Source organism: Euleptes europaea, chromosome 10 (assembly GCF_029931775.1).
Source record: "Euleptes europaea isolate rEulEur1 chromosome 10, rEulEur1.hap1, whole genome shotgun sequence".
NCBI classification, from domain to species: domain Eukaryota; kingdom Metazoa; phylum Chordata; class Lepidosauria; order Squamata; family Sphaerodactylidae; genus Euleptes; species Euleptes europaea.
Window position 1 is genome coordinate 12,887,790 of NC_079321.1, and position 27,794 is coordinate 12,915,583.

The following is a 27,794-nucleotide window of genomic DNA, read 5'->3' on the forward strand; positions in this document are numbered from 1 at the left end:
AAGAAGATGCTGGATGTTGGGAAATGGCCGGTATTTGCTCTCCACTCGCAGGAGGAGCTAAAATTAATTCGCCAGGCCTGTGTATTTGGTGGTGCTGGCAACGAAGTGCTGTACATCACTGAAAATGATGAGGTACTTATCAAATAATAAGACTGTTAAATGATTTAATGTCTGTTATTAGCAGGCCTGTGGATGTGTCATGATTCAACACAGGATCAGAATTTGATCTCCTGAAAATACCAGTTTGTATAATTTTAACAAGCAAGTTTCTATTCCTAATGATTCAAAAGGCAGACCCATAGTTCTTATAGTTAAAAATGCAGACCTGAAAGCCAGGTGAGTCTCCAAAGTGAAAGAAAAAGAGGAGTTGGTTTTTATATACTGACTTTTAAGGAGACTCAAACCGGCTTACAATCACCTTCCCTTTCCCTCCCCACAACAGACACTCTGTGAGGTAAGTGGGGTTGAGAGAGTGTGACCAGCCCAAGGTCACTCAGCTGGCTTCATGTGTAGGAGTGGGGAAACAAATCCAGTTTGCCTTCAGTAGTTATTACATAGCTTATTAGCATTTTGAAGAGTGAAGGAAAGTGAAACAATATTTTAAAACCTTGCTGTGCAGACCTTTTCCCCATTCATGCATTTTTTTTAAAGCATACATTTTCTTTTCTTTCTTTTGGGGAGCCCTAGGGTTGCCAGGTCCCTCTTCACCACTGGTGGGAGGTTTTTGAGGTGGAGCCTGAGGGTGGCAGGGTTTGGGGAGGGGAGGGACTTCAGTGCCATAGAGTCCAGTTGCCAAAGCAGCCATTTTATCCAGCTGAACTGATGTCTATCAGCTGGAGATCAGTTGTAGTAGCAGGAGATCGCCAGCTAGGACCTGGAGGTTAGCAACACTAGGGGGCACGGGGCAACTTGTTTCCTCCCTGGTCCCTCAAGTGGGAGAAACACCCCCACCTCTGGACAGTGTGGCAAAACTGAGTCCTGGATGGGGATCATGGGCCATGCTTCAGCAAATGCTCCTTGGGATTGGTGAACATGTGCTTTAGGAAGTTCTAGGAGGGGTAAACATGGCAGAAGCATATGCACAGTCTTCAGCAGAGGGACCCAGTTGCTTCTGAGGCAGCCAGTCAACCGTTAGCTCCAAAATGTATTGCTCCTCCCTTGATTAGGAGGCGTGCACATATGATACAAATTCTTCCCCAGGTGATCTTTGCGAGGAAACGTTTGTTATTTAAATTGGGTGCTTTTTGTCTCGACGTTCCCTTCGGGCAGAGGTCCTACAACAGAACCTGTGATCTTTTTTTTTTTTTTAAGGTTTATTTTTATAATTAAGGGGATACAGAAGGGAAAAGAAGGGAAGGGTAAAAACCATTTGATATACAAAAACAATATAGCAGATTCAATAGAAAAATAAACTTAAGTCGAATACAATACCATATAACAAGCATGAATATTAATCAAGTAAAATAAAATATATCTAAATATGTGATTGTAAAAATATAAAAATCAATCAGATTATCTACCTATTACATAATAAAAGTGTATTATACCGTTTGAAAACCCAGGAGTTACATGACAAATGGTTGGAACATAATGGATAAAACATTGCCTATTACTCATTCTAGTACTATTCGGTATATATCAATAATTTGATTAACTGGAAATCATGTAAATGTAAAATGATTCCCACTTTTCGTCAAATTGTTCTGTAAGTTCGTTATGATTGGGGTTCAGCATAAAAGTCATTTTGGCCATACTGGCGTAGTCTAGCAGTTTTTCTTTCCAGTCTTCTATTTCGGGTATTTGCATTTGCTTCCAGGTTCTTGCCAGAACCACTCTGGCTGCCGTTGTAGCATACTTAAAAACATCATGAAATCTTGAAGGCAAATTTGATGGGACCATACTGAGCAGGAAATATTTAGGGTCTAGTGTTACCTTCGTTATTGTTATTGTCTGTTAATTCTCGTTGGATCTTTTTCCAGAACGTTTGTAGTTTAGAACAAGTCCACCAAACATGAAAGTAAGAACCATCCGTTTCTTGACATTTTCAACAAGCGCCTTTCTTTCCGGAGGAAGTCATCTGTGAAATCATATTTGGGGTCATGTACCATCTGTAGAATGTTTTATACCAATTTTCTTTCACTTCTTGGCACACAGTATATTTCAATTCAGACGTAGAGTTTTCCCCATGATTCCATTGTAACCATTTCACCAAAGTTTTGCATCCACTTGATCATATTGATTTTCACTTGTTCTTCTTCTGTGTCATATTTCAAGAGGAGTTTGTAGATTTTTTCCTAATAAGTTCTTGGTTATTGTCAATTCGAATTCAGTCAGTTCTCGAAATGGGCGAGGATGTAGACAGTTTTTTGTAGATTGGACCTGGGTTTAAGGTAAGTTAGCCAGTTTAACTTTTGGAATTTTTCTTGAAGTTTAGTTAAGCGTTTGATTTCTCCTGTAGGCTCTACCATGTCACTACGTGAAATGAACAGCCGTTTTCAATTTAACATTATCATGGTAGGCTTCGATCTGAGACATTATGGATGGTGGAGAGGGACTGACTCTTCTTTTATACCTTTTCCAAACTTTTAGTATCGCCATCTTAATATCACAGTCTTCTGATTCTTTATCCGTTGGAGTTGTTGTTGAGGAGTCCCACAAACTTTATGGAATCCTTGCCCAAAATCCGCTCGTTCTAAAGTGACGTGTCTACTTTTAGGATGTTTAATCCATTCTGTAATCCAAGTTAAACAGGCAGTGTGATAATATAGTTTAAGATTGGGTAGCGCTAATCGTCCTCTTTTCTTTTCGTCTTGCAACACTTTAAATCTGATTCTTGGCTTTTTCGCATTCCACACAAAACGATTGATTTGTTTTTGCCAATTTTCTATTATTCTGTCTGATAAATAAATCTGGAGAAACTGAAATAAAAAAATTAATCTTGGAAGCACATTAATCTTTATCACAGATATCCTTCCAAGCCAGGAAATATTCACTTTGGACCATGAACTTAAGTCTCTTTCTGTTTCTCCCCAGATTTTCAAATAGTTTAGTTTTAGAAGTGTCTTGTTTTGTGATGGTATGTTGACACCCAGATATTTAACTGACTCCTTTGTTATTTGACATCCGGTAATTTCTTTAATATGGTTGTCTTCGTTGTTTGTAGTATTAAAAGTCAGAATTTTTATCTTTACTTTGTTCAATTTATAACCGGAGTACTTTGCAAATTCCATAATGTGATGATGAACAAACGGGAGAGTTTGTTTTGGGTTTTGACATATTAACACAACATCATCTGCGTAACTTTTAATTTTATGTTCTTCATTTACTGCTGTAAGACCTTTAACGTTTGGATAATTTCTTATATAGTTCGCGAGAACCTCCATAGACAAATCAAAAAGAAGTGGAGAAAGTGGACATCCTTGTCTGGTGCCTTTAGTGATGTTGAATTCTGTTGATAGACAGCCATTAATTAGAAGACGTGCCTTTTGAGCCGAATATATTGTATTGAATACCTTAAGAAGGGTGACTCCACAATCCATTTGTTGAAATGTTTTTAGGTTGAAATGCCAGGAGACATTGTCAAAGGCTTTTTCTGCATCTAAGAAAATCATAGCGGTCTTTAATGATTTTGACTTAATATGTTTGATTGCACTGAGGACCAATCGTAAGTTATCTCTCATAAGTCTCTTTGGAATTAACCCAGTTTGATCTGGGTGCACCAACTTCCTGATATGTTTTTGAAGTCTTTTGGTGATTATAGAGACAAACAATTTATAGTCAATATTCAGCAAAGAGATTGGTCTGTATGCCTGAGGAAGAAAGGGATCGGTGCCTTCCTTTGGTATCAAAGATATATGTGCATCTTGCCAGGATGGTGGAATCTTTCCATGTTCAATTACCTTATTATACAGAGATAGTAAGACAGGAGTTAGTTGTTGTTCAAAAAGCTTGTAAAACTTTGGAGTAATCCCGTCAGAACCTGTGATCTTGAAGGTCAGCAGAAAGACCTACCCGGGGTGGGAGATGCTGTTTCCCAGCATCCTTGCCCAGGATAACCTCCTCTGAAGGAGAATGGAACAGGTGGGCTTGACTGTGGATGTTCCTCCTTTGGGGAGACAGGAGGGAACTCCTTTCCCGCCTATCATTACTGAGTCTGCTGATTTTCTGCAGGATTTTTCTGCAAGCTTCATTTCTCATCAGAAACCAGGGGGTTACCGCACTTTGTATTCCCAGCGATGTATTAAGAGTTTGAAAATGTTATAAAAAACACCACTTTAAAAGGGTTTTTGGATACCACGGCTTATAAATGGTTGGAAGACGTCTTCACAGCTAAAGGGGCCAAACAAAGTGCAAACAGTATTTTTTATAACATTTTCAAATTCTTAATACATCGCTGGGAATACAAGTGCGGTAACCCTCCCAATCTGGATTTATGCAGGTCTGTGCATGAGGCAAATCTCATTCAATTTTCTTTCTAATATTTGTTCCTAGTTGTGCTGTTGCTGTTTGATGCTTGGAAGGCTCTTCTGGCCTGATTGGGAGCAGTATTTTTCTTCAGCGTGGTGTAGTGGTTCAGAGCGGTGGTATGGAGCGGTGGACTCTGATCTGGAGAACTGGGTTTAATTCCCCACTCCTCCACATGAGCGTCAGAGGCGAATCTGGTGAACTGGATTTGTTTTCCCATTCCTCCACATGAAGCCAGCTGGGTGACCTTGGGCTAGTCACAGCTCTCTTAGAGCTCTCTCAAACTCACCTACCTCACAGGGTGTCTGTTGTGGGGAAGGGAAGGTGATTGTAAGCGGGTTTGAGTCTTCCTGAAGTGGTAGAGAAAGTCGGCATATAAAAACCAACTCTTCTTCTTCTTCAGGTCCAGACTGAGCAGGGATCTCTTCTGTAAGCCCTGCTTTGAATTGGGGTGTGCATTGGGGGGGGGTCACCATGACCACACTGCCTTCGTATATCTGGAGGGAAGGAACATGCTCACTAAGTCCAATGTGCTGTTCTGTACTAACCATATCACTTTGTAACAGGTTTTCGCCCTTGGCACTAACTGCAGTGGCTGCTTGGGGATAGGAGATATGCAAAGCACCATCGAACCACAACGAATAGATACGTTGTGCGGCAAGAAGATAGCCTGCGTGAGCTGCGGGACAGGCCCTCATGTTGTGGCAGCTACTACTGGTACGTTCTGTGCTTTGAAACATGGCAGTATGTGCGAATTGAACCCTTTGAGGGGAATATTGGAGAGCCATTCCAGTGTGGAGAGGCAGCGCTGTGTAGTGGTGAGGCTATTATGCTGGGCAGTCCTGGGTTCGCTCAGTTATGAAACTCTGCATGACCTTAGGCCTGGCCCCTCTTCTCCTCTCCCGCCTAGCCTACCTCAGAAGGCTGTTGTGATGATAAAGTGGAAGAAGGGGAATGTACGTCACCTTGAGTTTCTAGGAGAAAGAGTGAGATAAAAAAGTATTTAATTTGTACTGGTGAGAGAAATGCAGGACACGCTTTTATGCTGACATCAAGAGGATTTAAGTATTAGATTCTGGGAGCTTGTTTGTGTCTAATTTTTGTTTTTTGTCATTGGTACAATGGTCTTCTGTATCTGAGACTTATAATTTTTGGGGGACGTGTCTGTTAGAATAACAAAATGGAAGCTATTAAACGTATTTAGAACTCTGGTGTCGAAGGTTTCACAGGCAGATAGAGGCTGGAGGAGCAGCCCAACGAGGACACAAAGAGATTAAAATCCAGTCTGTTTGAGGGCTTGTGTGGAAATCTTAAGGTTAGGGCCAGGTTTTCTTGACTCTTTCTCATTATTAGAATGCGTAAATGTTACTGTGTTCTGTGCTCCGTGTTGGATCCCATCAAGCCTAGCAAGGTTTCCAGGAAAAGGACAAAAACTTTAATTCCCCTGATGTAGCCCTGTTCTTGGGAGGTCGCAGATAATGCGATCGGCTTTGATTTCACAGAACTGCCTGTTAGCAGCAGGTTTAGAATCCCTGTAAGCAAAAACATGCTGCTTATGTATACTGCAAGTAGTTTGGGTTTGGAAATAGAAGCACTGGACATATCCTGTCTCCTGAGGACTATACGAGAGTGCTGTTTTTTTGTTAAGAACCAGTGTGATGTGGTGTGGTTAGAATGTCTGACTACAGCTGCGTAGACCTGGGTTCAGATCTCTACTTAGCCATAAAGCTCATTGGTTGACCTAGAATCCATCACTTTGCCTCACCTGGTTGTGGTGAAGATAAGACATAGGATAGCATGCTCCAACATAAGAAGAAGAAGAGTTGGTTTTTATATGCCGATTTTCTCTACCACTTAAGGAAGAATCAAACCAGCTTACAATCACCTTCCCTTCCCATCCCCACAACAGACACCCTGTGAGGTGGGTGGGGCTGAGAGAGTGTGACTAGCCCAAGGTCACCCAGCTGTCTTCATGTGTAGGAGTGGGGAAACAAATCCAGTTCACCAGATTAGCCTCCGCCGCTCATGTGGAGGAGTGAAGAATCAAACCGGGTTCTCCAGATCAGAGTCCACCGCTCCATTTAAGCTCCTTGGAGAAACAGTGCAATAAAATTATAGTAGGTTTTTTTTCTAAATAAGTCCTCCTTTTAAGCATGCGTCTTTCAGCATTGATGAGCAAAGCCTGGAGTGTTTCGTATTCTTTGTGTGTGTGTGTAGTGCTGTCAAATCGTGGCTAACTTATAGCAACCTCTAGTGGGGTTTTCAAGGCAAGTGATCAAGCAGAGGTGGTTTGCCATCGCCTTCCTCTACAGAGTCTTCCATGGTGGCCTCCCTTCCAAGCACCGACCCTGCTTAGCTTCCGAGATCTGATGAGATCGGGCTATACTCTTCCATATCCCTTTGTATTCTGCATATAGTGTAAAATTGGGGGGTAGATTTTGGCACTTCGGTATTTTTCTGTGTTTTGTAAATAAATAAATAAATAAAATTACAATAGCAAGATCCCTTGGGATGGTTACTGTCCTGCCCCCCCCACCTTTTGTAAAGGACAGAATGGGAAATTAAAGCTTTATATTCTGAGTATGTAGAGGCTAAATCATAATTGTTATTTATTTACTTCATTTATATCTTATTTTTCTGTAGAGTACTTAGGACAGTGTATACATTTACAACGTTAAAAATAAAAAGTAAAAACCGATATTAGAAACTTCAACAACGAATACTGCCAGTTGAAGCGGACGCTAACAGGCAGGCTCATATATGGGCAAAGGCAAAATCTGCAATAGAGGAGAAAGTACAGATGAATACTTTGGGGAGGGAGCATCAGCCATTACTTACCTTGGGGAGGTACTTACATGGGGGGTGGCTGTGGCTCAGTGGTAGAGCATCTGCTTGGCATGCAGAAGGTCCTAGGTTCAATCCCCAGCATCTGGACTGGGTAAGTAAGGTGATGTGAAAGACCTCTGCCTAAGACCCTGGAGAGCTGCTGCCGGTCTGAGTAGACCAGACTGACTTTGATGGACCAAGGGTCTGATTCAGTATAAGGCAGCTTCAAGTGTAGCTTTTCTGGCCTTTAAGAAAAATAAAAGATGGATTGTTGATAATGCTTTTAAAAGCTGTCTTTCTCCCCTTTTAATTATAGACGGAGAAGTGTATTCGTGGGGTCATAACTCTTACAGTCAACTGGGAAATGGAACCACCAATCACGTCTTACTTCCTTGCCAAGTCTCCACTAATTTGGTGAACAAAAAAGTGATTGAAGTTGCCTGTGGCTCTCATCATTCTATGGTTTTAACATCAGATGGAGAGGTGAGGTCAGCTGTTTCGAGGTGAACAGGTTGTTTCTTAGTTCTCTGTTGTATACTGCCCTGACCTGGATGGCCCAGGCTAGCCCAATCTGGGAAGCTAAGCAGAGTTGGCCTTGGTTAGTGTTTGGATGGGAAACCGTCAAGGAAGTCCAAGGTAGCTATGCAGAGGCAGGCAATAGCAAGCCACCTCTGAACATTTCTTGCCTTGAAAACCGTATAGCAGGGGTCCCCAGCACCTTTTGGGAGCCAGCCAGCACCTTTTGGGAGCCAGAGTGGTGTAGTGGTTAAGAGCGGTGGTTTGGAGCGGTGGAGTCTGATCTGGAGAACTGGGCTTGATTCCCCATTCCTCCATATGAGCGGCAGAGGCTAATCTGGTGAACTGGGTTGGTTTCCCCACTCCTCCACATGAAGCCAGCTGGGTGACCTTGGGCTAGTCACATTCTCTCAGCCCCACCTACTTCACGGTGTCTGTTATGTGGAGGGGAAGAGAAGGTGATTGTAAGCTGGTTTGATTCTTCCTTAAGTGGTAGAGAAAGTTGGCATATAAAAACTCTTCTTCTCCTCCTCCTTTTGCTTTTTCCTTGTCTTCCTCTGCTTCTTTTTTCTGGAGCCCACCAAGTGTTTTTAGGAAGTGGGTGGTGCCAGGTAGGGGTTTTGCTCAGCAAGGCTTCTGATTGACAATTGGAGATTTGATTGACTGTGCAGATTTTTAAAATTGTCGTCTTGGCAGCAGCTGCCATCACAGCCCAAGGAACTGCACTGTGTTACTGAAGTTAAGCTGTGGCAATAGTTTTGTGGCTGGCTCCTGTGGCAGCCATTTTGTGGCAGCCATCTTGTTGCCACGCCCACCAAGCTGTGTCAGAATTCCAAATGTGCCCGCAGGGCTCAGAAAGGTTGGGGGACCCCTGCCATACGGGGTCGCCTTAAATCAGTCGTGACTTGACAGCACTTTTCACCACTACACGGTATACAAAGAAAGAGGGGAAGGAATTCCGCCTTAGATAAAAACTATTTGAAGCTTTAGTGCCAGTGACCATGTAATCTGATGAAGGTCCTTGTTTGGGCATTTTGAGGACTACACACTCACTTTATGAAAACCTATTTGTAGCACATGCATGTACCTGTCTTCTTTTGCCTCTTGCTTTAAGTGCTCTGGGAGGTTTGTGAGTTTTGAGTTCACCAAAAGTTCTTAATTGAAAATTGCACTTCTGGAAAGAGTTTGTGAATTTCCCCCCATGAGTTCCTTTTGATCTCTCTTCTCAGGGTTCCTGCTTCTACATACCTGAATTAAGGATGTGGGAAAGTCACTGGGCTCACTCTGCTGTTAGGAGAGGGAAGAGGAGGAGAACTGCTGGTTTCTGTGGTAGCCGAATAAGCTTAAGGGTCATAGGAAGTTGGAGAGTCAGGGAAGTGATGTGGAATTGCAAGTTTAGTCCCTCCTGATACCCATCTAGCCGCCACAAAAGCCTTTAAGCCTGGCAGTGGAGCAAGCCTAAATGAAGTGGGGCAATTAAGACTAGGTAGCTTGAGAAAGAGATGTCTGAAACGTTAGTGTTTTCTTAACTGGCTTGGCTTCGGGGACAGGGAACTTGGCCTGTGGTCTTTGCTGAGGTGGCTCTTAACTAGGAAGCATACTCTGTTAGGTCACTGCCTGCATGAGTCAAGATTGAGAAATTGGGTGTGTGAGTAGAAAAGGGCAAGAGTCCAGTAGCACCTTTAAAGACTAACAAAATTTCTGGCAGGGTATGAGTTTTCATGACTTCTCAGTTCACCTCTTCAGATACAGCTAGAATGTGAGTCCATCTATCCTTAAGTAGAGAAGAGTGAATTCAGACACCCAATGGCAATAGCATGTAAATGTCAATAGTAGATAAATGACACTGGCAGGCGTGATTAGATTATGTGTGATCTGTAGAGGAGCTGTAGGCGTGGAGAAATCAGCATTGGTAATGAGACAGGAGTCCCAGGTCTCTATTCAATCCAGTACAATTCATTGTCTTTAGCTTCATTATTAGTTGTAATTCAGCAGTCTCTGAATGGGTTTAATCTGATCTGATGTTAAAACCATAGAATCTTAGGTGTATGAGTGACAGATGTGGCTAACAACATTAGAAAGGCATTGCTTGTGTTTTATTTGAGACATGGACACATGAAACTGCTTTGTACTGAGTCAGACTCTTGGTCCATCAAAGTCAGTATTGTCTACTCAGACTGGCAGAGGCTCCCCAGGGTCTCAGGCAGAGATCTTTCACATCACCTACTTGCCTAGTCCCTTGAACCTGGGACCTTATGCATGCCAAGCAGATGCTCTACTACTGAGCCACGGCTCCAGAACCTGTTCTACCACTGAGCCACAGCTCCAGAATTGGGCCAGAACTTGTTTAAAAGAAATGAAGTTGTTGTCCCAGAATATATAGGGGAAAATCTGTCTCGTCGCAGGCCTTAACCTACTAAGGTTTTGCATGTGATGATATAAGCTGACGTTTCTGTCCAACATGGCACCGGGTCATTCCTGACCCACGTCACATCCCTACGTTTACTTTGTGTACGGGGTGGTTTGCCAGTGCCTTCCCCAGTCGTCTTCCCTTTACCCCCAGCAAGCTGGGTACTCATTTGACCGACCTCGGAAGGATGGAAGGCTGAGTCAACCTTGAGCCGGCTACCTGAAACCGACTTCCGTCGGGATCGAACTGAGGTCGTGAGCAGAGCTTGGACTACAGTACTGCAGCTTAATACAGTTTGTCACTGGCTCCTCTTTGCAGGTCTACGCGTGGGGCTATAACAATGCAGGGCAAGTCGGATCTGGCTCAACGGCCAATCAGCCAATTCCACGAAGAGTTACCAGCTGTTTACAAAACAAGATCGCAGTTAACATTGCTTGTGGACAGATGTGCTCAGTGGCTCTAGTGGAAAATGGCGAGGTAAGAGTATTCGTTGGCATTACAAGCACAGTTACTTTGTCCGATTTCTTTTTTGTACAACGTTGATGGTCTAATTACTGTAAGGCTTTTAAAAAGGAAAGCTGGCATTGCACAGTGGTAATGTGATAGTTGCAGAAACATGCAGTACACATGCAAATTACACACTATGCATTTTCCTTGTGTGCGCATGCAGGCTTCATTGCTTAGTCAAGTCACTTGACGTTTTGAAGTCTATGCGGAGTGGGGAAAACATCCTCAGAACCAGGAATTTGGCAGGAGAGTGTTATATTCAGGCTAATGCAGAAGAGTGTTCTAAGCAAGCTTCCCCAAAGACGAGTCATGAACTCTTACAAAACTATATGGAATGAGGCATTCCATATAAATGGAAGACCTAAAAATGAGACAGGAAAAGTCCTAGGCCCCAATGTGTCAGTAAGGTCCCTGTTAAGTATGTCATTCTGGATGTTTTCTGACATCTCCGCACTTATCACACCCCTAACTTCCCATGCCTTGTCAGGAAAAGTGGCAAGTTCTAATGATTCCTTGCCTCTTTGAAACAGTGATTAACACTCTGTAGAGGAGCTAGGTTTGAGGCCAGCAGCACCTTAGAGACCAATAAAAAATTTGGAGTATAAGCTTTCGAGAGTCAAACTTGGAGAGTCACACTTGGAATATCAGTCTCCACACCTAAAAAATGATATTGCAGAGTTTGGGAAGGTGCAGAAAAGAGCAACCAAAATGATCAGGCGACGATCATGGGGGGAAATTCACAAACTCTTTCCAGAAGAGCAACTGCCCTATGGGGGTCGGTTAAAACGCTTAGGGCTGTTTAGCTTGGAAAGAAGGCAGTTGAGGGGAGACATGATAGAGGTCTATAAAATTATGTATGGTTTGGAGAGAGTGTTCAGGGAGAAGCTTTTCTCCCTCATAATACTAGAACACGGGGTCATCTGCTGAAGCTGTAGGGTGAGATTCAAAACTGATAAAAGGAAGTATCTCTTCACACAACGCATAGTTCAGTTGTGGAACTCCCTGCCCCAGGATGTGGTGATGGCTGCCAACTTGGAAGGCTTTAAGAGGAGAGTGGAGGAGAGGGGTATTCATGGCTACTAGTCAAAATGGATCAGAGGAGCATGCCTAATATATTAGGTGCTGTGGAACACAGGCAGGACAATGCTGCTGCAGTCATCTTGCTTGTGGGCTTTCTTAGAGGCTCCTGGTTGGCCACTGTGTGAACAGACTGCTGGACTTGATGGGCCTGGGTCTGATCCAGCATGGGTTTTTTTTATGTTCTTAAAGCTCACTTTGTCAGATACTTTCATCAGAGCTTTGACTCTCAAAAGCTCAAACCCTGAAAATTTAGTTGGTCTCTAAGGTGCTACTGTATTCAAATCTAGCCGTTCTATTGCAGACCCTTTTCCTTTTAGCAGTTTTGTTTTATTGCATTAGCTCAAAGCCATAGAAAAATAATAAAAACAAAACAAAAACAAGACAATCACAGTGTCGAGTAAAATCCATAAAATATCCGTTAGACGATTACACTACATGAAAAGCATTTAAAACATAGCCTTTATAGCTAAAAGAAGCAGAATTAATGGGTAACTTATTATTCCTATAATAATAAGGAGTGATCCAGGGTACATACAAATCAGAATCTCTTTATTTCTTCTCAGGTCTATGTCTGGGGTTACAATGGTAACGGTCAGCTTGGACTCGGCAACAACGGCAACCAACCCACGCCCTGCAGAATAGCAGCTTTGCAAGGCATTCGTGTGCAGAGGGTATGTGTTGCCCACTCCTCATGCCCGTCTTTGTCACAGTCATGCTTATCTAACTATCTTAAATCATTAAGAACTAAAAAAAACAACCCATACCTTTAATAACATGACAGGAAATGGTTCTTGTTTTTATGAGGGACCCAAAACACTAGTCACAATCATGCTGCCAAGGGGCACAATCCATTTTAAGACTGCTCCATATGTATTTCTTATTTATTTATTTATTTATTTACAAAGTTTGTGTCCTGCCTTTTTGCACTTACAAGGGCCACTGAGGCAGCTAACAATTGAAAACATCCATGATAAAAATCACATTTGCATTATGTCCTTCACCATGTACTTTACAAGTAACATATCCCCCCATCCTTTATTTTGTGTAACGTCCTGCCTGAGGAAAAGTTCTATAGAAGTCCAAAGCTGTTTTTCAAGTGTAAATCCAGATAATTTGCTCCATCTGTGAAAATCTACTTGACATGGAGGTGTAATCTTGCCAAAATATAGATAAAAGCCATTGACACGTATCCAGATTAATGGCAGTTTAAAAAAATTGAACTGAGAATGGATAAATATGTGGGTGTGTGTAAAGTGCCATCAAGTCTCAGCCGACTTATGGAGAACCCCTTATGGGGTTTTCAAGGCAAGAGACTAACAGGTGGTTTGCCACTGCCTGCCTTCATGTAGCAACCCTGGACTTCCTTGGTGTCTCCCATCCAAGTACTAACCAGGGCTGACCCTGCTTCGCTTCCAAGATCAGGCTATACCATTCTGCCTTCCTTCCCATGGATAAATATAGCTCCTTCCTTCCTTCCTTCCTTCCTTCCTTCCTTCCTTCCTTCCTTCCTTCCTTCCTTCCTTCCTTCCTTCCTTCCTTCCTTCCTTCCTTCCTTCCTTCCTTCCTTCCTTCCTTCCTTCCTTCCTTCCTTTTTTTGTTGTTGTTGTTCCTGTGTGCTGTCGTGAACGGGTTATTTTGTTTTGGTTCACCCATTCTCATTGGTAATTTCTCCAGAGCAATTTATATAAACATTCAGGTTATACATATAAATAAATACGTATTTCTGTATTGAGCCACAGATAGTACTAGAAAAAATATTTTGCTGGAAAATTAACTGTGAGGGAACAAAACGGTGCAAAAATAAAGATTCACAGGTTCAGTTCACACAAGGAAGAAGCAAGATCAAAACTAAGATTTCCAAGTTGAACCAGCAGGGAGCAGAGCTTGGATAGCTTCCCTGCTTTGAGCTAGGGGCTGTTTGTATTTGCTCTTTGTGTGTGTGTGGTGTTTTGGTTTTCTTTTTTTGGCCACTGTAAACATACTTTGAATATCACCTATTTCAATTTTTAAATACCTAAAAAGGCTTAACATTCATGTGGACGTATTCTTATAACTTCTGTTAAATATCTGTTGCCAGGACAATGGGAAGTAATCCCCTCCCCCCCACCCTTGGGCATCTTTGCTGCTTCCTTGGATGTGACTAACCTGGCATGTTGTCATGGCAGTTCTTTAAATTTATGTATAGTGTAGGTATCCAAGTACATCTGAAAAGAAATTCTCTCTCACTGGGTTCTCCACAAACTCAGTACTGATGCACAGGTGGTTTAAGGGAAGGGAAAGAGGAAACACTGGGGGAAGGGAAAGTGAGATGCCCCTTGCAAGTCCTTGGCGGGTTCCTGCTTGTATTTTATATTTCCAGGTGCAAAAATTAAAATGCAATAACACAAATCACTTTAGGAATTGACAGTGCCTTTTTTTGCAGGTTGCCTGTGGCTTTGCACATACATTAGTGCTGACAGACGAAGGTCAGCTGTATGCTTGGGGGGCCAATTCCTACGGCCAGCTGGGCACTGGCAACAGAAGTAACCAGTCGTATCCTGTACCAGTCACTGTGGCTAAGGACAGGTAATGTGGGATGCAGAGTCACTCCGTTAGCAATTACAGCCCGATCACGATGGCTAGCCATGTTAGTCTGTGAGCTCACGAAAGCTCCTACCCTGCCAGAAATTTTGTTAGTCTTTAAGGTGCTACTGGACTCTGGCTCTTTTCAATTACAGACAGAGGCTTATCGCACCCAGTCCAGGGAACGTTTCTGAACCCTTTATAACACGGAACATTCCTTCTCTCCCGCACCACATTTTCCCGTTTTGGTCATGAAGCCGTTTTAGAAACCTATAAAGCCTGCAATATCCCAAAACAGTTTTATGATGATTTAAAAACTTAAGCCGTTCCCTTAACGTTCTAGCCTTGGGTGCGATAACTCTCAGACGCTTTGAGGACCCTTCCCTCTGCCCACGCCCACTTTTCCCAGCTGCCTCTGACTCCTCCCCTCCTGGTCACACCTCACCTCCCCCTCTGGTCAATCTTGTGGTCACTCCTTTTATTTGCTTGCGTCCTCCATTTTTTTTTATTGCCATCTGCTTTTGCTATCGTTGGGACAAAGGGAGGCTTGTTCGTTGAGACGAAGGGGAGGGAGTAGAAGAGAGCAGGCTACGGGATCCCAGATGGGACAATTTCAGCTGTGTACGCTCCTTTCAGCTGTGCACTCCTCCGATCACATTGGGGAATTGTCTGCTGTCTACCTAGCCTCAACGGGAATTTCATGTTTTTGGAGAGAAAAAAACCCTTTCTTAACCTCCGAACCACCACAGCGAGCATTCCTGGCAGCCTCTGGTAATTGAAGAAATAAAAGTGTACGCTTGCAAGCTCCCCCCTTTTATTTAAACCATGATAACTTCTAGTGCACCCCCCCAATCTCTAGGCAGAAGGACTTTCCCTATTCTGCTTCTGGGTCCCGATTGATTGCAAGACCCCTCTGTTTTCCCAACCACCCAACTTCTAGGGCACCTTCCCCCCCCCCCCCATTAGTTTCACTAGTCGGTTACAATGCAATCTGATTAGAGAGTTCTGTGTGTGGTTTGTGTCCGCGAGAGAACTAGAGGTGTCGGGGGGAAAACGTGAGCCTATTGGCCTATCGTTTGTCCTGTTGCACCGACGATCCTGCGCAGGCGCACCAAAATGCCGAGGGGGGGAGGTGGAGGGGAACCTAAGCAATGTCACGATTACGTGTTGCTCCCTCCACTCCCCCCCCTTTCTTGTGTGTGCGCTATTTTATTCGAGGTGCGCTCTGAAAGCAGACGTTTCAGAGATGTTAGAACAGGCAGGAGTACGAGGGGGAAATTGGAACTCGCATCCAGGACAAATGTTTTTAAGGTGTTTTCCACGTGTTTCCTGGACTGGGTGCGATAAGCCTTACAGTATTGCAGTGATTATATTATTTTTCTCAGGTTTTATCTATTAAGTTAGGATCTAAGGAAAAAAGTGCCATTATTGGATCTGGTTCTAAAGCATGTAGGTCCATAATAAGAGCATTTGAAAGGCAGGAGGGGATGACTCAGCACTGGAGACGGGTGTGATTTCACCCCCTTGCTTTCCCCTGCATTGGTAGCTCTTGGCCCACTGTGGTCTCCATGGTGGGAGGGGACCATTGGTGAAAATCACTCCCCCCCACCACAACACACACACAAACACACACTTGTGGAAATACCCTGGCGCTGGGGGAAATAGACAATAGGATCCTACATGATATTGCAGTGAGATTTAGTACTACGTGCAGTACAGCCTTGTTGCATTGTTTCCTCACCTGTCTTCTGTATTTGTTTTGTTGAAAACCAAAGGAATAGAAAGCTTTGGCAGCCATGCGAAATGGAGCATGGGGCGCACGCAGACCTCAAAAAGGGGCTCTGATGCTCCCGGCATTGAGGGCTCTGAGCTTTTGCCACTGCATGTTGTTCTTACGCCCGCTGTCTTGTTTGCTTTTGAATGCAGACTCGTTGAGATCGCTGCGTGTCACTCGGTTCACACTTCCGCTGCTAAAACTCAGGGTGGCCAAGTGTACATGTGGGGTCTGTGCCGGGGTCAGTCCATCACTCTTCCGCACCTCACCCACTTCACCTGCACCGATGATGTGTTTGCTTGTTTCGCTACTCCCGCTGTGACGTGGCGCCTCCTGTCCGTAGGTGAGCTCCAAACGGGCCTTCTTGGGTTTGTGTTGCTGTGTTGTAACTAGCAATTGAAGGCATAGAAATGATATCTTCCATCTAGCTTGGGTCTCAGCTTGCCTCCTCTCCTGTCTTCTTTCTCTGACGTTAAACGCTTATTATCCGTTCTGTTCCCCTTGCTGCTGGTTTGCAAATGCCACTGGAACTAAGGATGGATCTACCTTCCTCTGCTGTTGGAAACTCTTCTTTGCTTGGTGCTCATAGACTGACACACATTACTCACACACATTACCCATCTCTTGGATATATTTAAATCAGACTTAAAAGCCCAGCAGTGTATTTGTGCCAGCAGTTTTTTCTGGGAAGAGGTGCAGGAACACTCATACGCTGCTCTGTATTTTGGCGGTATTTTCAATGAGAGCCAGACTTTGTGCTCTCTCTTCACCAGTGGCTTGAGAAGAAGCGCTCCGGTCTATTCCTGTCATGTCCCTGGATCAGTTGTCGAGGAAGGGCTGCAGCCTTCAAAGGCGAGCGGCAGGCCGACGCTCTTTTTGAGCTGCAGATCAGCCGATTTGGGGATAAAGTTAGTTGAGATCCACGGGGTTCCTCCCTGAGCTAGAACTCGTAAAGTTGTTGCTAAAAGATTTAGCACTAGTGGTGGCGAGCTGCAAACGGTGGCTATATTCTTGGCCGCCATGTATCCTTTTTTTGTTTTGCTTGTTCAGATAAGAAGCCTAATTAGGCCAAGAGGGTGATGATGAAAAGTCTCAGCTGACCCTGTAGGATTTTCAAGGCAAGAGGGGGTCAAAGATGGTTTGCCATTGTCTGCCTCTGCGTAGCAACCCTGGACTTCCTTGGTGGTCTCCCATCCGAGTAGTAACCTTGGCTGACCAAGGTTAGCTTCCAAGATCTGATCAGGCTAGCTTGGATCATCCAGGCCAGGGTAGGCCAAGATGCTGTTTATCTGTTGCCCCAGTTGTTTTCTGTTGCCCCAGAAGGTCGGACCAGAACCAACGAGTTAAAATTAAATCAAAAGTTTCCAACAGTTAGAGCGGTTCCTCGGTGGAACAGGCTTCCTCGGGAGGTGGTGAGCTCTCCTTCCCCGGAGGTTTTAAGCAGAGACTAGATGGCCATCTGTCAGTAATGCTGATTCTATGACCTTAGGCAGTTCATGAGAGGCAGTTCATGAGAGGGAGGGCATCTTGGCCATCTTCTGGGCATGGAGTAGGGGTCACTGGGTGTGTATGGGGGTGGTAGTTGTGAAATTCCTGCATTGTTCAGGGGGTTGGACTAGATGACCCTGGTGGTCCCTTCCAACTCTATGATTCTATGATCTTTTTAGGTTGGGCCTTGGACGGAGAGTTCAGGATATTGCTGCCCTGCTGAAGGGAAAAGGCAAGAGCTTAACGGCAGCCATGAGCTGCCTGTCCGCCAGTCTTCCCCCGCCCTCCCTTCCTGGGTCTTGAAAATATACCCCCCTGTACTTCAGGGTGGTGGCTGCTGAGAGGAAAGCAGATAAAAATTAGTTCAGCGAGGCAGAAACTCAGTAACAGACCAAAGTCTTGGAATGAAGGCCATTCATGAGCTACCATTGCTAACTCTTCTTGGTATCATTTATCTTGAAGATAAATGATACCAAGGTGCTGGTTTTTGCTCAAAGGTGCTGGTTTAAGGACCTCAAGGAAATTCAGTAAGCGGCTGGGAACGTTGCCCTCCTGCACCTACAACGCTTGGTTGGGTGATTTTATTGTGTTGGATTTGAATTGTCCTGTATTGTATATTTGTTAGCACTTTGCTGACCTCTTGATTGAAAAGCAAGGTGTAAATTGCATGTGCTGTGAGAATTTTCAGCTGCTTATGCGACAAATGAGGATGTGGTTAGCCCATCAGTCACAAGCCAGACTGGACGATTCCTGTGATAAAGAGAACATCTGATGTGGCAAGTGCAAATTTCCTCTTCTGTGGAGGAATGCTGTATTAATTCATTTGCTACGTTCTCGTCAGGGAGTTTTGTAGCACAGAACAGTCTGTTTCTATTACATGCATAGAGTGAAGTTCTGCTTCTTGTTGGTTTGCATTGACGTAATTATAGTTTCAGATGAGTAGCCATGTTGGTCAGCGGTAGAAAACAGTGTTGCACTTACCTGCACAGAGGCCACGAAGATGAACAGTCCGGTAGATACCAGTCCGGTAGCACCTTAGAGGCCAACAAGATTTTGGGGGGTATGAGCTTACAAGAGTCAAAGCTCCCTTTGTCAGATACAAGTTGGACTTGTATCTGACAAAGGGAGCTTGGATTCTCTAAGGCTCATACCCTGAAAATCTTGTTGGCCTCTAAGGTGCTCCTGGCCTTCTATCTAATTGATACCATTCTTATAAAACAAGAAGTACGAGGCAATATTTTAAATGTATTCACTTATGTCTTTATTTTAGAACCTGATGACCATCTAACAGTAGCTCAGTCCCTGAAGAAGGAGTTCGACAACCCAGATACTGCAGATTTGAAGTTTCAAGTAGAGGGAAAATACATTCATGTTCATAAAGTCCTTCTCAAAATTCGGTAGGAAGCTATTTTGAACTTAATATCGCTTCTCCCTTGCTATCATCTTAGTTTTTTGCTTTTCTTTTCTTTTGACATTAAAACATTTACACTTTTTCTTGACCTCAAGGAAATTCAGTAAGCGGCTGGGATCGCTGCCCTCCTCCTGCATCTACAACGCCTGCAATTTAAGTGAGGGGCTGTGGCTCAGTGAAAGAGCCTCTGCTTTGCATGCAGAAGGTCCCAGGTTCAATCCCCAGGATCTCTAGTTAAAAGGACCAAGTAGTGGGTGATGTGAAAGATCTCTACCTGGGACCCTGGAGAGCCGTTGCCAGTCTGAGTAGACAATACTGGCTTTGACGGACCAAGGGTCTGATTCTGTATAAGGCAGCGAGGGATGGACATTGGGGGGGGGGGGCGGTTGGCTTCTTGGAATGCTTTGTTGCTGGATTTCACTCAGTTGAGCCAGATTGCCCAAGAGTTTGTATTCTGCTATAGATTTCTCGAGTTGTACCCACTTTGTATGGTATGCTGACAGTATGGCTGGTAATACCATTTCATGTAAAATAGGTGAAAGTGCTGTCAACTCAAAGATGCCCTTTGGGGGCCATAAGAGAAGTGTCACGGATGCAGTTGGCAGTAGCATTGGGGCTGTAAAATAGCAGCTACACAGCTCTGCACGTTTGGCCAACAAGTCATCGTCCTCCTCTCCCATCTAAACAAGTGAGCTCAAGATCAATAAATACTGGCTTCCATGAAGAAGTGCCCTTCTGAGAAAGAGAACTGGTATCCACAGATGGGAGCCAGCATGGGTAGTGGTTAAGAGAAGTGGTTTGGAGTGGTGGACTCTGATCTGGAGAATCCAGGTTTGATTCCCCACTCCTCCACATGAGCAGCGGATTTGTTTCCCCACTCCTACCCATGAAGCCAGCTGGGTAACCTTGGGCTAGTCACAGCTCTCTTAGAGCTCTCTCAGCCCCACCTACCTCACAGGGTGTCTGTTGTGGGGAGGGGAGGGGAGGGGAGGGGAAGGGGATTGTAAGCTGGTTTGATTCTCCCTTAAGTGGTAGAGAAAGTCAGCATATAAAAACCAACTCCTCTTCTTCATGCCTTTGCCAATTGCCCACAATGTGCATAGATCTCCATTTCCTTTCGGACCAGACTGAAGGACAATTTCCTTGTTGCTGCCCGTCATGTGCCTTGTGTCTGCTGCATCTGGTGTTCAGTGGTTGTTGATGGAATGCAGAGGTAGTTACCCAACTAATAAGCCTGTGTAGCAGTTAAAAGAGCGAAGTGTGTTTCAGAAAAGGACATTAACCACTTGTTAGAGCTTCAGGAGTGGAAATTGTCAGTGTTGTGATTACACCACCTACCGCTGCTAAGTGGACAGCATGCGAATGAGTGTCTGAGCTCTACATAATTTATTTGGTGGGATAAAACAGCATCTATTAAAATATTCTTCACCTTTTTCCATCTCTTTGCCTGCCAGAGAAGAGAGTTGGTCTGCTCAGGATTCCAAGATGAAATCAGTGAAAGCTGTACTTGTGTGGTCCGCAGCTTCTTCAACCCTGGCCTGCCTTTCTTCTCATCCCAAGCCCGTTCTTCTGATAAAAATCCTTTGACTCGTGCTCTTTCTCATCACTGAGATTTTGCCCATTTTCTGCTCCTGTAATCTGTAGATCGCAGACTTCCTTCCAAGCATTCTCTCTTGCCTCTTCCGCTCCCTTGTGACACCTTGGTGCCAGCGTGGTGTAGTGGTTAGGAGCAGCGGACTCCAATCTGGTGAACCGGGTTGGTTTCCCCACTCCTACACATGAAGCCACCTGGGTGACCTTGGGCTAGTCACAGCTCTCTCTGAACTCTTCCAGCCCCACCTTACCTCACAAGGTGTCTGTTGTGGGGAGAGGAAGGGAAGGAGATTGTAAGCCTGTTTGATTCTGCCTTAAATGGTAGAGAAAGTCGGCATATAAAAACCAGCTCTTCTTCATGTTAGGCAGACTAAAGGTCCTGCCAAATGCAGAGCTCAGAGGCACTTCACCAAAACTCCATATTCTGGCTGCTACTGTTGCTTTCTACTGGTGTCATAGAGACCATAAATCACCTCATCTTATTCTGTGATTGATAAACACCACTCAGACTTCTGGATCATACCTATCCCGAGTAAATATCAGATGACTGTGGGATCCCAAGTGACTTCTCTTTTGGTAGCAGATACCAGTCCGGAAATGATGAGTTCCGTTGCCAAATTCTTAGTACTTGTGGTTTCTTCATGGTACACCTTAAAGGTAGAAAAAAACAGCATATAAAAACCAACTCTTCTTCTTCTACCTTGACGCCTTCCATGGTTGTTTTTTGTGTTGCACAACCATCTTCTCGCCATTTGCCGGTGTCATAATTCACATTATCTTTTGCATGCAACCTTGCAGGTGTGAGCACATCCGCTCAGTACTGAACAACAATAACGACGAAATTATTGAGATAAATGAATTCTCATATCCCGTTTACCGAGCGTTTTTGGAATATCTGTACACCGACAGCATCAGCCTTCCTCCTGAGGATGCGATAGGTAATACGTTTACTTAGAAAAGCTTCGAATTCATTTCCACCAGGCTAATATTGGCTATTTTTGATCCCAGTTGCAATCCAGTGAACAGGGAGAATGACATGAAGTAGTGTGTTACAAATAGGGTTGCCAACCTCTAGGTGGAGGGTTGGGGATCTCCTGGAATTACAACTGATCTCCAGCTGACAGAGATCAGTTCCCCTGGAGTAAATGGGTGTTTTGCAGGGTAGACTCTATGGCGTCAGACCCCTCTGGGGTCCCTCGCCTCCCCAAACCCCGACCTCCCCAGGCTCCATCCCCAAATCTCCTGGTTTTTCCCCAGCAGCAGCTGGCAACCCTAATTTCAAAGCTTTTGTGTGTGTGTTGACAGCAGCAGCTTGGATAACCTGTTCAAATCCTACTACTTAAGCACCTGCAGATGGGCAGGTTGTTAAGAGACAAAGCTGCTGGAACGTTAAAAGTGCAAAAATAAACATTACCCTGCTGGATCACAGAGGAGGCCCTTCTGGTTTTTCACTCTTGAAGACAAATGGGGCACAGCAGAGAGGGCTGTCTCCCGATGTTTGTCCTGTCTCTAGCAATCTGTAGCTTCTTGTGTGTGCAACTTCACCATGAATGCATCTAATGCTGCTTTAAAGGTATCTAAGCTTGTGGCTGTGGCCACATCTAGTGGGAGTGAATTAATGAACATTTAAGGAACCTAACAGTTGGATTGCAGCCTTACAGCACAATCCTACAGAGAGTTACTCCAGTCTAAGCCTATTGAAATGAATGGGCTTAGACTGGAGTTAACTCTCTTTAGGATTGCAGCCTTGTTGTTAACTTTATCAGTGTAGAATTCCCTGTTTTGCTTGTACACGCCCTAAGCCCTCACTCATTCTGCCCGGGGTTGGGAGCAAAGGTCGTGGCTGTGGCGTATTCCCTTCTCATGCACTGAGTAAATGCCTAGCTGGGTACAAGGGGCTGATTGCTGAGCCCCTCGTTCAAACTAGTTTCTTACAGCTTTGTCCTGGTCTTTCACATCCCCACTAGGTAACATGTCTGCATTGACTTAAGACTGTTCAGCAGATTTTGTAGCAAATTTTTGCTGTGCAGTTTTGCAAAGATGCAACAGCAAGCTTTTTATTTCCCCTTTCACTTTCAAAGAGGAACTTTATGTCTGTCAGATAAAATTCTGCACATGGTGGAATCATTATAAAATTCCAGTTAGTAAGCATCTGCCTATGTGTTCCTCTTGAACTTCTGGTAAGAGAAGAACCCCTAAGAAGGATGGAAATAGGCCTGGTTTTATCCGCCTCTTAATCTTTTGACTCTCTCTGTGCTAGAGCTACAGCAGACTAAGCTGAAGCAAGGTGGAATGCATATGTAGATGGAAATGGCTGCCAGCGATGACTATCAGCAATGGAGAGCCAGCGTAGTGTAGTGGTTAAGAGCAGTGGAAACTAATCTGGTTTGATTCCCCACTCCTCCACGTATGTGGCGGACTCTAATCTGGAGAACTGGGTTTGATTCCCCACTCCTTTACATGAGTGGTGGACTCCAATCTGGTGAACCAGGTTGGTTTCCCCACTCCTACACATGAAGCCAGCTGGGTGACCTTGGGCTAGTCACAGCTCTCTTAGAGCTCGCTCAGCCCCACCTATGGGGTGTCTGCTGTGGGGAGGGGAAGGGAATGTGATTGTAAGCCGGTTTGAGTCTCCCTTAAGTGGCAGAGAAAGTTGGCATATAAAAACCAACTCTTCTTCCACCGCTTGCTTTCCTTGTATCTGTTTCCCTGAGGGTGCTGCCAACTGTGTCAACCAACTGTTATGCATTCTGTGCCACTCACTGATTTGGCTGCTCCCCCAGCCAGGCGTTTCCTACTTGCCGTGTCTTGAAGCCTTGGTTAGTTTTTCTACATACAGGGAACTGCTGACATATAGAGGGGTTACGAGAATGGTGGCACCAAAAATAGTTCCTGATTGGGAGATAATCAGGAGAATGGAATGAGCAATCGTCTGTAGGTGGAGGGATGTTTGGCAAAGGGCCTTGCCCACTCCATATTTATTTCCCCAATTTGGTGTGCATCTTTCTAATATCTAAATCTTATATTATAATAGCCGTCAGCCAAATCTTTGGATACTTAAATCTGTTGACTGGAGCTCCGAATGGGCTAGATGGATCTTTTTACAAATCTGAAAAGGGCCCCAGGTTTGCAGAAAAATCTGAAATCTTAAAAAAAGAAAAGAAAAAAAAAGATTGGGGAGTTTTAAAAATCCAAAAAATATAAAAAGAGTGCCTGTAGCTTTAAGCAACGGATTCCCACAGTGGCTATTGCTAGGCAACCACAGTTTCCAGGCTTCAGTTTCTGTCAGTAAAAGGCAAGGGGGGGATGAGCCCTTTCCAGGCCTTTTTGGCCTTTTAGGGAGGACTCACTGAGACCAGGCCTGGCAAGGGTTGCCAGCTCCTGGTTGGGAAACTCCTGGAGATTTTGTGGTTGAGTCTGATGAGGGCAGGGTTTGGGGAGGGAAGAGGCCTCAGCAGGGTATAATGCCATAGCTTCCACCCTCCAAAGCAGCCGTTTTCTCCAGGGGAAAAATCTCTGTTGTTTGGAGTTCAGTCGTAATTCTAGAGGATCTCCAGGTCCCTCCTGGAGGGTGGCAACCCAAGCCTGGCAGCAACCTCTGGGTGATTTGACACCACCCGACTTCCATGACTCAACTAGGCTTGGCTGCTTGTTACTGTTCAACATCAGCCACCCTATGAAAGACAGTGTTGTGCACCAGTTAGAGCTTCAGAGCAGGGTCTGCGAAACCCAGGTTCAAATCCCCATCTTGCTGTGGAACCTCACTGGTTTTCATATGATGTCACATACTTTCAGCCTGACCTTCCTCATAGGGTTGTTGTGTGGATAAAAAGGAGGAGAGTAATATAAGCTGTTTTGGTCCCCACTGTGGGGAAAGACCGTTGTTTTCCAAGGTAGAGGCTGCTGGAGCGGGTAGGGACACAGAAGACAGAGGCCAGTAAAGGTAGGCTGGCTGTTGGGTGGGAAGGGGATAGGGTTGCTAACTCCAGGTTGGTAAATTCCTTGAGATTTGAAGGGCGGAGCCTGGAGAGGATGGGGTTTGAGAAGGGGAGAGACCTCAGATTCCACCCTCCAAAGCAGCCATTTCCTCCAAGGGAACTAGCGTTGCCAAACTCCAGGTGAGGGCTGGAGATCACCTGGAATTACAACAACTGATCTCCTGATGACAGTTCCCCTGGAGAAAATGACCACTTTGGAGGATGGACTCTATGGGATTTATACCTGGCTGATGTTGCTTCCCTCCCCCAAATCTCCAGGAATTTCCCAGCGTGGAGCTGGCATCCCTAAAGGGATCTCTGATCTCTGTAGTTCGAGATCCGTTGTGATTCTGAGAGCGAGCTGCTGCTGCGACTGCTGCTGTGGGAGGAGGAGAGGAAGCAAGTGGGCGGCTGAGAGGGTCATGGGGAGGCAGAGAGAAAAAGTGATGGGGTTGGGGGGGCAGATACAGAAAGTGACAGGCCTATGGAGGAGAGAGGGAGAGTAAGAAAAGGGTGGCAGGAGGGAGAAAGAGTGAGACAGAAGTAGAGGGAGTGGGGGGGAGCAAAGGGGGGGGATGGCATAGCTGCTCCCGCAAGTTTCTTGCTGGTCCCCACTTGTACGGTTCTGATCTTCAATTTGGCCTGTCTGGAAATTAAAACCATCGCTCGTGTTGTCTGCCATATGTCCATTCTGGGCAGGTGTATTCTGAATTTTTTTAAAAACGAGCTTGTAGAAAAATCTCAGTTGACTAGGAACGAACCCATGCATTGAGGAATGCAACGCTTAAACGTGATGTGTGAGAAAGAGACAGAGGGGTTATCGTCACTTGTCATGCTCTGAACTGCATACGCTGGGATCTTGCATATCCTTTCCGCTCACAGTAGATCTTTGCGCTTACAGAAGAGGGGACATTCCTGCGATCCATTAACCCAGGTGTCAGAGTATTGGGGGAACATGAAGTTAGTGTGGAAAAGGGACAGTTTATTCAGGTCAGGCCTTCTTTTGTGCTGCATAAGCTCCAAGCCTTAGATTTTGTGATTTTTGTTAGGGAGGAGCAGCAGGAATCAAAAGTCTTCCTGGTTTTGTATCAGCTTGTTTCCTTTCCCTGGCAGGTTTGTTAGATTTGGCAACCTACTACAGAGAGAACAGACTGAAGAAGCTTTGCCAGCAAACAATCAAGCAGGGCATCGGTGAAGAAAATGCCATCGCTCTTCTGTCAGCCGCAGTGAAGTACGAAGCTAAGGTATGGAGAACATCTAGCCTCTTACGTCCTTTCTGAGACAAGGTTTTTGAGATGTCTGAGAGCCATTCATCTGGGGACCTGGTGTAGTGGAGAGGCGAAGAGGCCAAGCTGCAGATTAGGATGCCCTACCCAATCAGATCTGGCGTGATCCACATGATCAGGTAGCCCACCCACTCTTAGTCTCTCCCCCAATTAGCCTCACCCCCAATGTATGACACCTACTTTTGCTGTAAAGTCCTGTGCTCTAACTTGTCCACCCCCAGTCTCAGCAATCAAAATAGTACCCCATCCTGGTTGGAAGGCAGGGCACACCTTCCGACTTCATTGGCTGGGGGAGGTTCCTGGGTTCCTAGCCAACAACCTGGAGGGGAAAATATCCTGCCTCCGTAATGGAGATTTAATGGGATGTATTTTTTTAACTAGGTGATGTGGTTTACCTCCATGCTGTGGAAAGCATTATCAGCTCATTTCCTCACATTAAGCCACTCTTAAAGGGACAGAACATTTCCCCCCAGGCTTGTTGGCAACCCCTACCTCCCAAGCCCTTTAGTTTTGGGGTGGGTGGGAAATAATTGGTATTGAGAGCAGCTGTGAAAGTTTGAAGGGGGAATATAGCAGACCATCCCTGCAGGCTTCTACCTGTCCTGTGTGCTGAAATCCACTTGGTAGCGGGCTGCTGCATATACATGTTGAAACAAAGAAATTTATGTTAAGAAAGTTTCTTATCCCTGCAGCCAGATACGATTTTGTTTTTCAGAAGCACCCCAGAAAGTTCAGTCCCCCACCCCCAAAGTTTGCACCCTTAGTGCTCTCTCGCCTTGACCTGGATAGCCCAGGCCAGCCCGCTGTCGTCAGATCTTGGAAGCTAAGCAGAGTTGGCTGTGGTTTGGACTTGGATGAGAGACCACCAAGGAAGTCCAGGGTTGCCATGCAGAGGCAGGCAATGCCAAACCACCTCTGAATGGCTCTTGCTTTGGAAACCCCACAGGATTGCTATAAGTCAGCTGTGACTTCATGGCATGCTTGTGTGTGTGTGTACACACTATAGTGTTCTCTGTCTCTCTCTCTATAGTGTGTGTTCTCTCACAGATATTCCTGGGTAATTTCCTAGGATTGTTGCTTGACTGTGGTTACTGATGTTGCTCACAGACGGATGCCGACCTTTTTTCATTCCTAGGACTTGGAGGAATTTTGTTTCCGGTTTTGCATCAATCACCTGACTATGGTTACTCAGACCCCAGGCTTTGCGGAAATGGACCACGACCTCTTGAAGAACTTCATCAGCAAAGCCAGCAGAGTGGGAGCATTTAAAAACTGAAGGACCTTTGCAGAAAAACAGAAACGCCTTTAAACCTAAAGTGCCAAGATCCTGCCTGGATGCAGAGACCCCTCTCGTTTAAGCTAATATGGATGCATTTTGGTTTCATTAGCTTCAGAACACTTGGAATAAAAAAACCAACCCCACTTATGGATCATATTTACACACCGCAGCTTTAACATTAAGCTTTCCACCTGTCATGTGAACTAACTCCTTTCCTTGAAGTCTTGCTCTGAAAAGTGTTTGAAAAAGAGCTCTTCCGCCGTGTTTCGGCAGCATGTAGGTGCTCTTAAGAAGAACTTGACAAATTAAATGCTGTGATCAGAAAATCTAGACGATGATAGTCCTTGAGTGTTCCCTTTCCTTGGCCTCCTTCATCTGCTGCTCTGCTTAAAGGATTCCTCCATTGTTGACCCACATCCTGTCTTCCGAGAGTACCGGGTTTTGTTCTGCATTTAAGCTTGAGTGTCTGAACCTTAACTTGTGCTCAGAATCGTTAAGGAGCTATTTTATCTGTGCTACTTTCTGTCTAAACGTTTAGGCGTGTATCCAACCACATTCTGCTGACGTAAGAAAAGTACCCTTGGGGGGTGGCAGCAATTTTTTTCAGTTCCACCCCCCTTT

General features: G+C 44.9%; 1 protein-coding gene across 1 annotated transcript; it reads left to right on the forward strand.

Annotated features, from left to right (window-relative positions):
• On the forward strand, nt 1-27,253 carry RCBTB2 (RCC1 and BTB domain containing protein 2). Its single transcript, XM_056856451.1, has 11 exons — nt 1-132; nt 5,031-5,181; nt 7,607-7,773; nt 10,535-10,693; nt 12,367-12,474; nt 14,226-14,368; nt 16,292-16,482; nt 18,898-19,024; nt 21,430-21,569; nt 25,722-25,852; nt 27,030-27,253. The coding sequence occupies exons 1-11, from the start codon at nt 7-9 to the stop codon at nt 27,168-27,170; spliced, it is 1,584 nt and encodes a 527-aa protein (XP_056712429.1). The 5' UTR covers nt 1-6; the 3' UTR covers nt 27,171-27,253.
• The last annotated feature ends 541 nt before the right edge of the window (nt 27,254-27,794 follow it).